General features: G+C 39.7%; 2 protein-coding genes across 22 annotated transcripts in view; one reads left to right on the top strand and one right to left on the bottom strand.

Moving 5' to 3' along the window:
- UBE3D (ubiquitin protein ligase E3D) overlaps positions 1-10,344 on the bottom strand; it is a 187,105-nt gene extending 176,761 nt beyond the window's left edge. For 5 of the 9 annotated variants that reach the window (XM_031667271.1, XM_021937544.2, XM_031667273.1 and 2 more), the window contains exon 1: positions 3,487-3,684. In XM_031667271.1, coding sequence (XP_031523131.1) covers positions 3,487-3,563 — 77 coding nt within the window. In that variant the 5' untranslated portion in view covers positions 3,564-3,684. Of the gene's footprint in view, positions 1-3,486; positions 3,685-8,944; positions 9,036-10,258 lie in introns of those variants that run through there. The other 4 variants (XM_031667272.1, XM_009205584.4, XM_021937546.2 and 1 more) reach the window with 4 other exon arrangements.
- Positions 5,501-13,835, top strand: part of DOP1A (DOP1 leucine zipper like protein A) — a 105,640-nt gene continuing 97,305 nt past the window's right edge. For 10 of the 13 annotated variants that reach the window (XR_002521636.2, XM_021937525.2, XM_021937532.2 and 7 more), the window contains exon 1: positions 5,501-5,628. The gene's annotated coding sequence lies outside the window, so the exon portion shown is untranslated. The remainder of the gene's footprint in view (positions 5,629-13,835) is intronic. The other 3 variants (XM_021937529.2, XM_021937527.2, XM_021937526.2) reach the window with 2 other exon arrangements.

The raw sequence follows: 13,835 nt of genomic DNA on the forward strand, positions 1-13,835 counted from the left end.
GCTCAACAAAGGCAGGTGTTTTTGTCTTTGTTGTTGTTACTGTTCATGGCTATATTCTCAGCACTTAGAATTTGAATTTTTGGCACTAGAGTAAGAACACATTAAACATCTGTGGATTGAATAAATGAAAGGCCAAAGTTTATCACAAAATGCTAAGATGGCTTAACATAAGTAGATCTTTACATCTGTGAATGGAAACTGAGGAAACCAGACCCTTTTGAACCCACTATGGCAGGAATTAATCCATTCCTGAGAGAGAACTCACCCACCCATCTCCATGGGAGGGCATTAATCTGTTCAAGAAGGATCTGCCCTCAGGAACCATGCACCTCCCACTAGGCCCCATGTCTCAACACTGCCACATTGGGGATCAACGTGACAAAACATAGGGAAAAACACATCCAAACCATAGTAATTAGGAACAAGAACACCAATATTTACATTAATATAAAAGAGACTAAACATTTTAATTAAAACGCACAGATCATCGGAACGGATTTAAAATCACCTAACTATATATTTTTTAAAATAGCATATAGTTTTATGCTATTTTTAGAGAAATACAGTATGTTTACAGTTTTTTGCTTTATACAGAGAGACATAAGAAAGGTTAAAAGGGTAGAAAAGACACACTATGCAAACAGTATAAGTCAACTGATTTCTCATGAAGATACTGAGTTATTTTAATGGGAGAAATGATGGCCTTTTCAACTGATGGTGATAGAATAACTGAATATCCTTATACCAAAAAAATGAACTTTGATCCCTACCTCATTGCAAACACAAAAATGAATTCAACATGATCACAGATCAAAATGTAAAAGCTAAAACGATGTAACTCCTAGAAAATAAACCTGCCAAAACATCTTCACAGCCTTAAGGTAGGCAAAGATTTAAGACACCGAAAAAACTAACCCTTAAGTGGAAAAAAAAAAATGACAGAGTGGACTTCATTAAAATTTCTGTTTATCAAAGGACACTATAAAAAAAATGAAGCAGGGCATGGTGGCTCACACCTGTAATCACAGCACTTTGGGAATCCAAAGTGGGCGGATCGCTTGAGTCCAGAGTTCACGACCAGCCTGGGCAATATAGTGAAACCCTATCTCTACAAAAAGATACAAAAATTAGCTGGGCATGGTGGCGTGCACTTGTATAGCAGCTACTCAAGAGGCTGAGGTGGGAGGATTGCTTGAGCCCAGGAGGTTGAGGCTGCAGTGAGCCATGATCACACCACTGCACTGCATCCTGGGCAGTAGAGCGAGACCCTGTCTCAAAAAAAAAAAAAAGAAAATGAAAAGGTAAGTCACAGATAAGAACAGTCATATATTCACAAGGCATTTATATGAGAAAGCTCCTGTTTTGAGACTGTATAAAGAGCTCAATTAAACAAAATAATCTGATTAACGGCAAAAAAAATCAGACGATACTTTTAAAAAGAACATATATGAATTGCTAAAAAGCAAGTGAAAAGGCACTCAACATTATTAGTCATCAGTAAAACGAAAATTAAAACCACAAGATACTATTTTACACACACTAGAATGGTTCAAACTAAAAGGACTGACAATACTAAATGTAGGTGAGAATGTGAAGCAGTTGAAACTCTCATTTTTTTTTTCTGGTTGAATGTGTAAACTGGTACAGTCACTCTGGAGAACTGTTTGGTAATTTCTCACAAAGTAACACACACATCTATCCTATGACCTAGAAATTGCACTGTTTGGTACTTACCTAAGAGGAAGTAAAAATGTATGTCCAGAAAAAGATTTATATGACAGTGTTATGACAGCTGTATTCATAATAAGCAAACTCCGGAAACAAGAAAAACCTCCAGCAATAGGAGAACAGATAAATGAACTGTGGTATATTCATACAATGGAAAACTTAGCAAGAAAAAGGAATGGACTACTGATATATGCAGCCACATAGATGGAAAATGAATCTCAAAAATATTATGGAAGGAATGCAGCCAGAAACAAAAAGGTATATACTGTATGAATCCATTTATAAGTAGTTCAAGAAATGGCAAAACTAAGTCCAGCAAAGTTAGGTTTCTTTTTTTCTTTTTCCTTTTTTTTTTTTTTGAGACGGAGTTTCATTCTGTTGCCAGGCTAGAGTGCAGTGCCGCAACATCGGCTCACTGCAACCTCCGCCTCCCGGGTTCAAGCGATTCTCCTGCATCAGCCTCCCCAGTAGCTGGGACTACAGGCACATGCCACCACACCTAGCTAATTTTTTATTTTTAGTAGAGACAGGATTTCACCATGTTGGCCAGGATACTCTCGATCTCTTGACCTCGTGATCTGCCCAAGTCAGCCTCCCAATGTGCTGGGATTACAGGTGTGAGCCACCTGTGTAACTTGCTTAAACAAGGGGGAGTAGTCCAAGGGAACTGTGAAAGGCCCCTGGATGAGAGGAAGGGAGGGTTTGTTGTGTGTGTGTGGTTTTTGTTTTATTTCCGTAGAGTTTGGGTTCCTAATTACTCTACAAGGTGCACCAGAATTGGAGATATTTGCCCAAATTCATAATTTTTGAAAGAGAAAAATAAATACATTCAGAGTACTAAGTGTCATTCCTATTTCAAGATTGAAGAAATTCAGATTAAATTATTCTAATTTTGTGAGGAAGCTAGCATTTGAACTCAGTTCTCATGCCATATTCCAAACGGCCACACCAGATATCTGGCAGATTTAGGGAAAAGAGGAAAAAATTAAGCATCAATCTACCTGTGGCACTGTGTAATAACAATCTCAGGATTTTAACATTTAACTTACTCTGTTTGAAACAGCGATCACAAAGGAATACACAAGGGGACCACAAATCATTAAAACTGCTGTCAAACAAAATAGAGAACATTTTCCCTAAAAGTTATTTGTTTGTGTAGCGAATAACAAGCTCGCCGTTCTCACTGGAAAGCAGAAGATGAATAAATGAACGAGCTCCAATAAGAAGTCTGCAACCTTTCTTCAAGGTTCATTAAACTCAGTTTATTGAATGATTGTGTGGTTTCTCTGCAAAGAGCAGTTTTGGGGGGAAAGACCCGAGGTTATCTACAACACAAGAACCTCACACATAGGAACTGATCCAGTAAGCAGGATCCTGAAGAGAGGCAAACAAATCATTTTTTGCATTGTTTTGTTGGAAACGCCGGGCACTGCCAACAGTGCTTTACATCACTGTTCCTCAAATTTTAATGTGCATTTGACTCCTGGGAATCTTGTTAAAGATTCCCTAAGTCTGGTGTGGAGCTGAGACCCTGAATTTCTAAAAAGCTACCCAAAGATACCAGACTGTCTGTAGGGGTGGGAGTGGCGGAGGCGACTACAGGGGAAAGCTTCACTTTGAGTGATTGAGAGGCTCTACGCAACTGGCAAGAAGAAACTCAAAATCCCTCGTTCAGAGACAGAGAGAGACTCACCAGCCCCCGATCCCCGGGCAGCAGTAAAGCGAGCTGGGTACTGCGCCTAGAATCCCAGTTCTTACCCCAGGATCAGCAGCGCGCTCTGCAGCTGTCTCCGCACCTCCAGAAACATGCGCGTTTCTGCCGCAGTAGCCGCCATGGCGGGCGTCCAGTCCCGGACCGGACCAAGCTGGAGATTCCGAGGGGCCCGGGTCAACAGGACCAGGAGAGGTTCCACGTGCGGACCAACCAGCAGCAGCCCCGCGGCGGCGCAGGCGCCTGTGACAGATCTCCTGGCTGACACCGCTTACTGGCTCACAGCGCCGCCTGCCGGCCGGAGAGTACACCACCGAGAAGGCGCGGGACCCCCTGAGGCCTGGGCGGGGCGCGCATTTTCAAAACCAGGCTTTGGCCCACAGCGCTGAGAAAGGTGGGCGGCGAGAGGGGAGCTATCCTCCCACTCTGCTTCTTTTGAGCGTGACTTGGCGCGTTAGCCTCCCTGGAAATGACCATAAAAATCAGACCCAAGGTTCACTCCTTTGGCTAACTCGAACTGAGGGAAGTGATGGAGGCAGGTGTTACAGGTGGACTTTGTCCCCAGGAAATCCAAGAGCAGAATTCCTGTCCCCAAACCCACTTTATTTTGGTCTCTTTATGAACAAGGGTCATTTGTTAGCCTCTGTCTAAAGCAACAAAATTTTCAAGAATTGACTTGCCATTGCTTCTCAACTTAGGATAACTCCAAAATTGAAACAGGTGCAAAAACATGAGGAAGTTCTTTGTTACCTAATGCAAAAGAGTATGGCTGAAGTCTATCGGGACTATTTTTTAGGGGGTAAAAAAGGAAGATGAGAATGATTACGTATGTACAGCTCCACTATTCACTTTCACAAAAGTAAAAACTAAGAGAAGTTGTCATCCCATTACTACTAAAAGATAGTTTTGAAAAGTTTGACACAGTAAATACTTATAATGAAAAACTATTAAAATATAAGACCAGGGTAGAATTACAATAGGACTTCTTAAAAACAAGGAACTGCTGTTTTTTGTTTTGTTTTGTTTTTAGACAGAGTCTCTGTCGCCAAGGCTGGAGTGCAGTGGCGCAATCTCGACTCACTGCAACCTCCGCCTCCCGGGTTCAAGCGATTCTCCTGCTTCAGCTTCCGAGCAGCTGGGATTACAGGTGCACACCACCATGCCCGGCTAATTTTTGTATTTTTGGTAGATCCGCCCGCCTCGGCCTCCCAAAGTGCTGGGATTACAGGTGTGAGCCACCATGCCCGGCCTAGACCATAAATAAATTCTAAATAAATAAATCCTGTCATGTTTTAAGATAATAGCTTAAGACAATTTTTCTAAAATCAGTATTTGGGGTGATTAAAGTGTATTATGTTGATGCACAAATTATTATATCTATCCCAATAATTTGAAATCATAGATGGAAGCAACAACTCACTTTAAAAAATGAAGTTTACTACTGTTTGGTCTCAAGTAATTCATTTATTTGAAGGATGATGATTTCAACTCTTCATATCTTCCTCCTTTAATATCCGAGACTATTGAATGCTTAAATATTGACACATTATATTGAAATACACAACTTCCTTAGCACAGCTTACTCTTTATAATTGTTTTGTTAGCTTAAAAGATTGTTATATATTTATAAATATATAAGCAAAAAGATTGTTATATATTATGTATTTGCAAAAACTTTCATTTTTTTACCCCATGGTGTTTGCAAAACGGTGCAATTTACCTTGGAGTAACTAGATATGATTGATAGAGCTCTAGACTCAAAATAGTTCCAAATCTGACACCAACTATTTGTCTCCTAACTTCACAAGTCTCCTAACCTCTCTGGGCCTCAGGTTACTCACATGAAATATTGAGATACTATTACAATGATTTTTAAAAGCTGTTTTCAGTTCCTATTATCCCTTCAAATGAAAACATCTGCTAACCCCCTTTCTAACCACTCCTGAAATTGGTAGCCGTGGCCGCTTCCAGCGACAGTCCACTTGAGGGCGCTGTGGCAACAGCTAGTGCCGGGAGGCAGGAAGCCGACCGGGGGCGGGGATCGAAGGCCGCAGACGTCGACGCCGGCGTGGGCGCGAGCGCGGTGCACGCTGGGAGCTGTCACTAGGCCCTTCGGCTCCCGGTCTCCCTGTAGCTGCCGTGGTTGCCAGGAGAGCGGCGCCGGCTAGGAGCGGCCGAGCCAGCAGCAGGTAAAAGCGTCCCCGCCCCCAGTGCGGTCGCTAGGCTGGTCGCCGGTTCTGAGCATCCTTCTTGGCCGGGCTAGGTCCTGAGCCGCGGGGACGCCTTGCGGGTCTGACTGCTGTGGCGTCGGGGGTGTTGCCGCTCCGGCCCCGCCAGAAGCCGCGAAACTGGTCGGCCGCCCTCTGGTTTCCGGGCAGTCGAGAGCTGCGCGGGGACTAGAGGGCTAGAGCTGGGGCCAAGGCCTGGCCTGGGCAGAGGCGCAAGGGCGGCCCCAGGTGAGGCAGGCTGGAGGCGGGGCCGGGGGCAGGTCCCGAGCCTCCCTTGCTGGCGCGGAGCTGTGCGCAAGGCTGAGGCAGAGGTCGCACCTGTGCGATGGAGGCGCGCGGAGTACCCTCTTTGTTGGAGAAGTTCAGTCGTTGTACCTTTTCCTCGGCTGGTGGGTTCTTTTAGCATCGAGGAGACACGTAGGCCCGCGATGGTTCATGTTCTCCAGGGGGCTTAGAAAGGAGTACCGAAGTTTATTAAGAGGAAGTCAGAAGAGTCAAACGGGAGTTGTTAACAATTATCACCTTTGATTCCCAAGCCTTTTAAAGTTGCAACATAACAATAGTCACTTGTTCGGGCCTCCTCCATTCTTGTACCCTGAGGGGGCGGGAAATGGCACACAACTATTTTTCTTAAGCTAAGTACATTGTGTTTGAACATTTTTACACTACCTTAGAGTTCTATGGCGTTTGAGAAATGTAAAGATTGGGAAAATGACTTCGACTCCAGCTAAAGCAGTCAAAAAAAATGATAATTACCAAAAATATAGGAAACTGTTTGTCTAACAAATAGGCCCTGAACTGTAGAAAGACAAAAATCTGTTTTGATGTTGTTGGCCATTGTCTATGCAGACATAAGTTCTTACATTTTAATTTTGTTTCTGGGTATTAATATGGTCTACAGTGAATAACATATGTTAGCATTATGTACTAAGTAACTCACCACCTGATAGATAACAGTGATTTAGGTGGGCCGACTGAAGTTATGAGTAAGTTAAAACCACGAGTAGTCTGAATGCTTTATTTTAGTGATTACTTTCGGCCACAACTGATAACTAAATCATTCTCTGTAATTGTTAAGCAGTAGCAAATCTCCACGTGGGCTTGATTATTAAGGACCTAGTGCTGAAAGAACTAAAAACACCCAATTTAATACACAAACCAGAAAATGGGATACCATAACCCAAATCTTTAAGGTACGTGCTGTCACTTAAATGTTTGATTGTATACATTCAAAGAAGTCCTATTTTGTAGTTAAAGTAACGGAGTGAGCTCTGGCCTAGGCAATGAAGAGATTCGATTCAAGTCCTTTAATCTGCTACTAGCCAGGTGTGATCTCTGGGCTTCGGTTTTGTCATCGTTTAAGGAAATTTGAAAAGACCAGGGTTTTCCAAACTGGTATTTCCCCCAGAACAGTGTTCTAAAGCCGTTTAATAGGCTTACTTCCCCCAAAGCAGTGTTCGTTGTCAATTAACTTGGGAGCACACTAGGTTAAGCTAGGTTAAACTTTTTTGCTTATAAAGGCAGGACTCTTCAAAACCTTTACTGTTATGCTGATACATGTAAATCTCCAGGTTATCCTAGCATTCCCAAACTTACCTGATCTATTTTCTCATGGCCAATTGGTTAACAACTCTTAGAATATAATTACATAGAATATAAATTTAAAAACTGCTGTACTTGAGCTGAGTCCTCTTCAACTGTAAAGGTCCATGCATTAGGCTTATTTTTTGGCTGTCATTTTAAGCTTTTTGGAGCATGAAGATCTAGTGGCAACTCACTTATATAAGAAAAGAATTATATTTATCTTAGTAAAATATTAAGAATACAATTAAGTTCCCCTGAGTCTTAATGCTTTAATTATTGGCAGAAGAGTTATCGTATTCTGCTTTTGTTACTTTTTTTTTTTTTAACTATAATTCATGTTTTGAATTTTATTTTATGGTGGAGTGGAGTTATTGATTTTATTCAAAATGGCATTTTAAAGTTCCAAAAAGTGAAGACTTGTTGATAATGGCATCACTTTTGCTATGATGATTTCTCCTTATAGTCATGAATTCCTAAAATGAAATTGTGGTAGAAACCACCCAAAATATGCTTACTGTGTAATAACTACATAATTTTAAGAGCTTATATCATGGAAAAGAGCTAAAGGCTAAAACACAGATTCTGAGACAGTTATTTCTAAATTGCTTTACAAACAGGATGTGTGCTGAACACAATCTTAAACTGTTTTGCTAAAGTCTGTTAAGTGTCACTATTACCCAACCAATGTGGATATTCTGTTCATTATTTGTTACTTTCTTAGTGGGAATGCTGTTAATGCACAGTTTTGCTTGGGGATAAGAGAGGTGGGAATAGAATATGTAATTTTAACAGATAAGTGTTATTTCAGGTAAATTATCTCCCTGAAATAAAACTATGAAGTAGAAATGTTAAGCTAATATTTTTTGTGTAATAGCTAACAGTTTTTATTGAGAATTATGTGAAAATACGATCCCTTTGTCTTTAATTGGCGGTTTCCCTTTTTCATTTATCGTATTTACTTCCTCCTCTCCAAGCTATCCAAGCCTTTAATCTCAATGACCTTTCATTGCATTGGTCAATGATACAGTATCAGATTTATTAAGGAAAAATTTATATACACAGATGTACATTCATTTAAGTGTACATTTCAATAAGTTTTAGTAGATATATATGCACCCATGTAACTACCACCACAATCAAGATTTGGAAGATGCCACCACTCAGGCACATATTGTTATACTTTTACTCTCAGAATGTCCTCCTGTTTCTGAGTGTCTAAATTATACCTGTCTTTTAAGACCTTGCTCAAATGCCTACCCTGTGAACCTTTTTTTTTGATTACTTCATTTTGAATTAATTTCCTCCTCTTCTGACTTTCCTGTTCACATTTTTTTTTTAACATTCTTCTCCGTTCTTTGTGGTGGCTAACCCAGTGGCGAACGTATAGCCGACACTTATTTGTTGACCAAATGGATTAATGTAATCTTTCCTAAACTTCAGTCGTTGTGATATCATCTTCAGAATTTTGGCCATATCTTCCTGTTTGGTATACTTCCTGTTTACTTATTAATATTTATATCAATGTGATTATTAAAGTAATATTTTAAAGGAAGCTTGAAATTACTAAGTAAAAAGCAGGTGGCACTTACCATAAACAGAAGGTGGACATATACATAAAAATAATGAAAATCAAAGTGTTCTTAATTTCTAGCTAGAAACTATTGCCTGCAGGAGGCTCTAAGCCTCAACTTACCCTTTGTTTAAAAGTGAGATTGGCAAGAATTTCAGTGGTGTTAACATCTTGGCACCAAACTGAGACTTTCTTCTTGACGCAGTCAGAGGAACTGAAAGAGAATGAAGAGGAAATAACCTCCTTTTTTTTTTTTTTTTTTTTTTTTTTTAAATGAAATGGAGTCTCGCTCCGTCACCCAGGCTGGAGTGCAGTGGAGTGATCTCAGCTCACTGCAACCTCTGCCTCCCGGATTCAAGCTATTCTCCTGCCTCAGCCTCCTGATTACCTGGGATTTCAGGCACCTACCATCACACCGGACTAATTTTTGTATTTTTACTAGGGACAGAGTTTCACCATATTGGTCAGGCTGGTGTGGAACTCCTGACCTTAGGTGATCCACTCGCCTCTGCCTCTCAAAATGCTGTGATTATAGGCGTGAGCCACCATGCCTGGCCCCTTCTCGTTTAATTCAGTGTCACTTAGCTCTGCCCTCAGATCTAATAAAATCATCTCACATCTCTCCAGTTGGTGGCCCAAATTTTTGTAGATACTAAGTTAATCAGTGCTTGAAAATTCCTTAGAATTTTACCTGTGCAGTAATTGAGAAACAAAGCCTTAATTGTAAATTAAAAAGTGTACTACAGTTACCTTAAAAAAATAGTAAAAAAGAGAGTTACTTTAAAAAACAGTAGAAAGATAATATTCTTGAATCAGATATATGTCTTTATTTTTTCAGAAATGTTCTGAATGTTACTGATGTTACCTCTTATTAGGGTACATTAGCCTTAAGATAAACATTTGAATCTAAAATCTAAATCTGAAAACAAGTGGGAACCTGTTATGTGACAAAGTGATGACTGTTGATTCAGGAGTGATGAAATGTTAATATAATGTTTATCTGGCAAAGCTCCTGTATGAGTAGATGAGGTAATAAAGTTAAAATAATCTCCTATCTCCTTTAGTTTTTTCTCTCGTCACTTAAGTTTTATATAGCTATATTTTTATCTTTTTATCCTGCCAAAGACATTTCTAGACTTTTTCCTTCTGAGATGACACCTTCTACTCCTGTGGAAGAAGTTTCATATGAACAGATTGGAAAATAAGTTCCCTGCTCTTATTTTGTAAAATATATCTTGTATTTAAAGTTACTGTATTTACTCATAGGCATATATCCATATCGTGAGCCTAAAGTTTGCTGTTATTTTGTGTTCATGAATGAAGAGCTTGGGTAAATAGACCCTTTCATTTGGTGTTAACTGGTTCCAAGTAAAAAAAAAAAAAAATTAACCTGAGTGGTGATAAGTTCATCAGTACACACAATCATTTGCTACTCACCAAAGGTCAGGTTCCTGGGTTTTGGTTTTGGTTTTGAGACGGAGCTCTGTAGTCCAGGCTGGAGTGAGATTCCTGTTAATCTAAGGTTCTGGGGTACAGCCTCAAAAATTGGAAGGAAAGAGCCATCTTGGATGCATAGCCTTTGTTTCACAAACAAGTGGTTTCTTTCCTCCTCCTCTACAGTAAAAAAAAAAAGGGAGCAGTATAGGTAAACTGTCATCATTTGGAAGTGACAGCTGACTGTAATCAGAAAATCATAAAAACACTGCAATATTAGTCCTTTGAATTATACAGGTAAATAGCCCTACATTTTTCAGTTGCTTTTGATTGTGCTATTATATTATGAAAAGTTACTGTAAATTATCAGCTACCTGAAACCTTTTAGAATATATTATTTTTATCAAATATTCTAGATAGCTAGAACTTTCTTATATACCCCAAATGCTATCGCAGAGCACTGATTATGCTTTTTGCTTACGTTCAGCATGATGCAGCTGGCACAGTGGCTTTTCCATACATGCTTAACAGTTTAAAAATTTCCTGGAGAGGTTTTTCTCCTGCTGGCTTGTGAAAAAATAGAACATAGTACAGTACTTGCTTTAAAGTTAGTCTGACATTTTGGAAGAAATATGTGTTTGAATGACTTCCTTATTATATACAGCATTACCACCAATTAGCAGTTCATTTTTTTTTTTTCTTTTGAGACAGAGTCTCACTCTTTTGCCCATGCTGGAGTGCAGTGGTGTGATCTCAGCTCACTGCAACCTCCACCTCCTGGGTTCAAGTGATTCTCCTGCGTCAGCCTCCCAAGTAGCTGGGACTACGGGCGTGGGCCACCACGCCCGGCTAATTTTTATTGTATTTTTAAAATAGAAACAGGGTTTTGCCATGTTGGCCAGGCTGGTCTCTATCTCCTGACCTCAGGTGATCCGCCTCCATTGGCCTCCCAAAGTGCTGGGATTACAGGTGTGAGCCACCGCACCTGGCCAGCAGTTCACTTTTGAGCCTGAATGAGGGGTTCCAGAAACAAAATATGGCCTCTGACATTTTTTGGAAGGCTGTCCTCAAAGCACTGTTCTCCAAACCTACCTGATTCCATAACTTGAGGCTGCCAGTTAGTTTTATGTAATCTGATAACTTTCATTATGTTTTAAGTTATAGGGATTGTGATTGAAAAAAGGAAAATATTATTTGGGAATAAACTTTTGTTATTACTACATGCCAAATTATCTCAAAATGTAGTGATTTAAAACAGTATCTCACACAATTTTTGTCAGAGGGGATAGGGAAGTTATTTGGCTTGAGTTCTGACTTGAGTTTTTTATGAGGTTGCAGTCTGATTGCAGTTGGAGAACCCACTTCCAAAGTGGCTCACTCAGGACTGGCCAGGCAAGTTGTTTCTGGCTTTTAGAGGAAAGACGCAGTTCCTCCCCATGTGGGCCTCTTCACAGGGCTGCTTGAGTGTCCCTATGACATAGAGGCCAACTTGCCCAAGAATAAGTGATTCTAGAGACATCAAAGTGGGAGCTACAGTGTCTATTATGGCCTTTTATTTCTGCAGTGTTCTATTGATTATTCTCACAGGCCAGCAGTAATTCCGTGTGATAAGGAATTGCACAACAGCATGAATATCAGGAAGTGAGGATCATTGAAACCCATGATAGAAGCCGGTATGTGAATATGTATCTAAATCATAAACAGTACCTATTTACTCAGTATGCAGTATATGTACAGCTCATTATGATTTTGGAAAGAATATTCAAAGATGAACTTAAAATGCCACTTGAAAATTAATGTACCAAACAAATCAAGCACTTTGACAAAATTCTTAGTCTCCGTGGTCCTTTGGGAGGGGGGTATGATTCTGAGTTGAGATGTAGCACCTAAGATACAGATTTTATTTATTTATTTTTTGTTATTTATTATGAGATGAAAGGAGGAAACCCCACATTTTACAGAGTTGCTATTTCATGTTCTTCAGGAACATTATTCATTCACCCTTTATTACCATAAACAGGGCATGATTCACATGATTTTAAAAGTATAAGGAAGTATACAGATAGTCCCCAAATCATGGTAGTTTGACTTTAGGATTTTTCAACTTTACACTGGTGCAAAAATGATACACATCCAGTAAAAACTGGACTTCTAGTGTCCATACAACCATTTTGATTTCTCCTTCTGTTATAGTATTTAATAAATTACATGAGCTATTCAACACTTTATTATAAAATATGCTTTATATTGGGTGATTTTTGCCCAACTGTAGGCTAATATAGATGCTCTGAGCACATTTAAGGTACGCTAGGCTAAGCAATGATGTAAATAATGGTGAATCAACGTGAGTATACTTAACACTACTGAACTGTACGCTCAGTGGTTAAGATAGTAAATTTTGGCCAGGCTCAGTGGCTCATTTTTATAATCCCAGCACTTTGGAAGGCCAAGGCCAGAGGATTGCTTGAGCCCAGCAATGTTAAATGAAATGTTAAATACATTTTCACTCATGGTATTTTCAACTTAGGATGAGTTTATGTGGATATAAGCCATAAGTCAAGGAACATCTGTACAATGAAAAGACTCCCTCTCCTGGGCCCTCATCCATCCAGTTATCATCTGTCTCCTAGGCAGTAATGTTTAGTTTCGTTGTGTTCCTTCAGATATCTATTGTACATATGCAAATTCATATATATTTTCCATCTTTTAATATAAATGGTAGCATATTATAAACACTATTCTGTACCTTGCTTCTTTTAGTTAATCTCTCTTAGCACTTTAAAAATCAGTGTATAGAATTAATTCATTATTTTTACCAACTGAGAATATTCTGTTGTCATTCTTTTTTTTATTATTATCCTTTAAGTTCTAGGGTACATGTGCACAACGTGCAGGTTTGTTACATATGTATACATGTGCCATGTTGGTGTGCTGCACCTATTAACTCGTCATTTACATTAGGTATATCTCCTACTGCTATCTCTCCCCGCTCCCCACTCCCCACAATAGGCCCCGGTGTGTGATGTTCCCCTTTCTGTGTCCAAGTGATCTCATTGTTCAATCCCCACCTATGAGTGAGAACATGCGGTGTTTGGTTTTCTGTTCTTGGAATAGTTTGCTGAGAATGATGGTTTCCAGCTGCATCCATGTCCCTATAAAGGACACGAACTCATCCTTTTTTATGGCTGTGTAGTATTCCGTGGTGTATGTGTGCCACACTGTCTTAATCCAGTCTGTCAATGGTGGACATTTGGGTTGATTCCAAGTCTTTGCAGTTGTGAATAGTGCTGCAATAAACATACGTGTGCATGTGTCTTTATAGTATTATTTTGAGATACGTTCTGTCAGTACCAAATTTATTGAGAGTTTTTAGCATGAAGGGCTGTTGAATTTTGTCAGAGGCCTTTTCTGCATCTATTGAGATAATCATGTGGTTTTTGTCTTTGGTTCTGTTTATATACTGGATTACGTTTATTGATTTGCATATGTTGAACCAGCCTTGCATCCCGGGAATGAAGCCCACTTGATCATGGTGGATAAGTTTTTTGATGTGCTACTGGATTCAGTTTGCCAGTAGTTT

The sequence above is a fragment of the Papio anubis genome, chromosome 6 (genome assembly GCF_008728515.1).
Source record: "Papio anubis isolate 15944 chromosome 6, Panubis1.0, whole genome shotgun sequence".
Classification (NCBI taxonomy): Eukaryota; Metazoa; Chordata; class Mammalia; order Primates; family Cercopithecidae; genus Papio; species Papio anubis.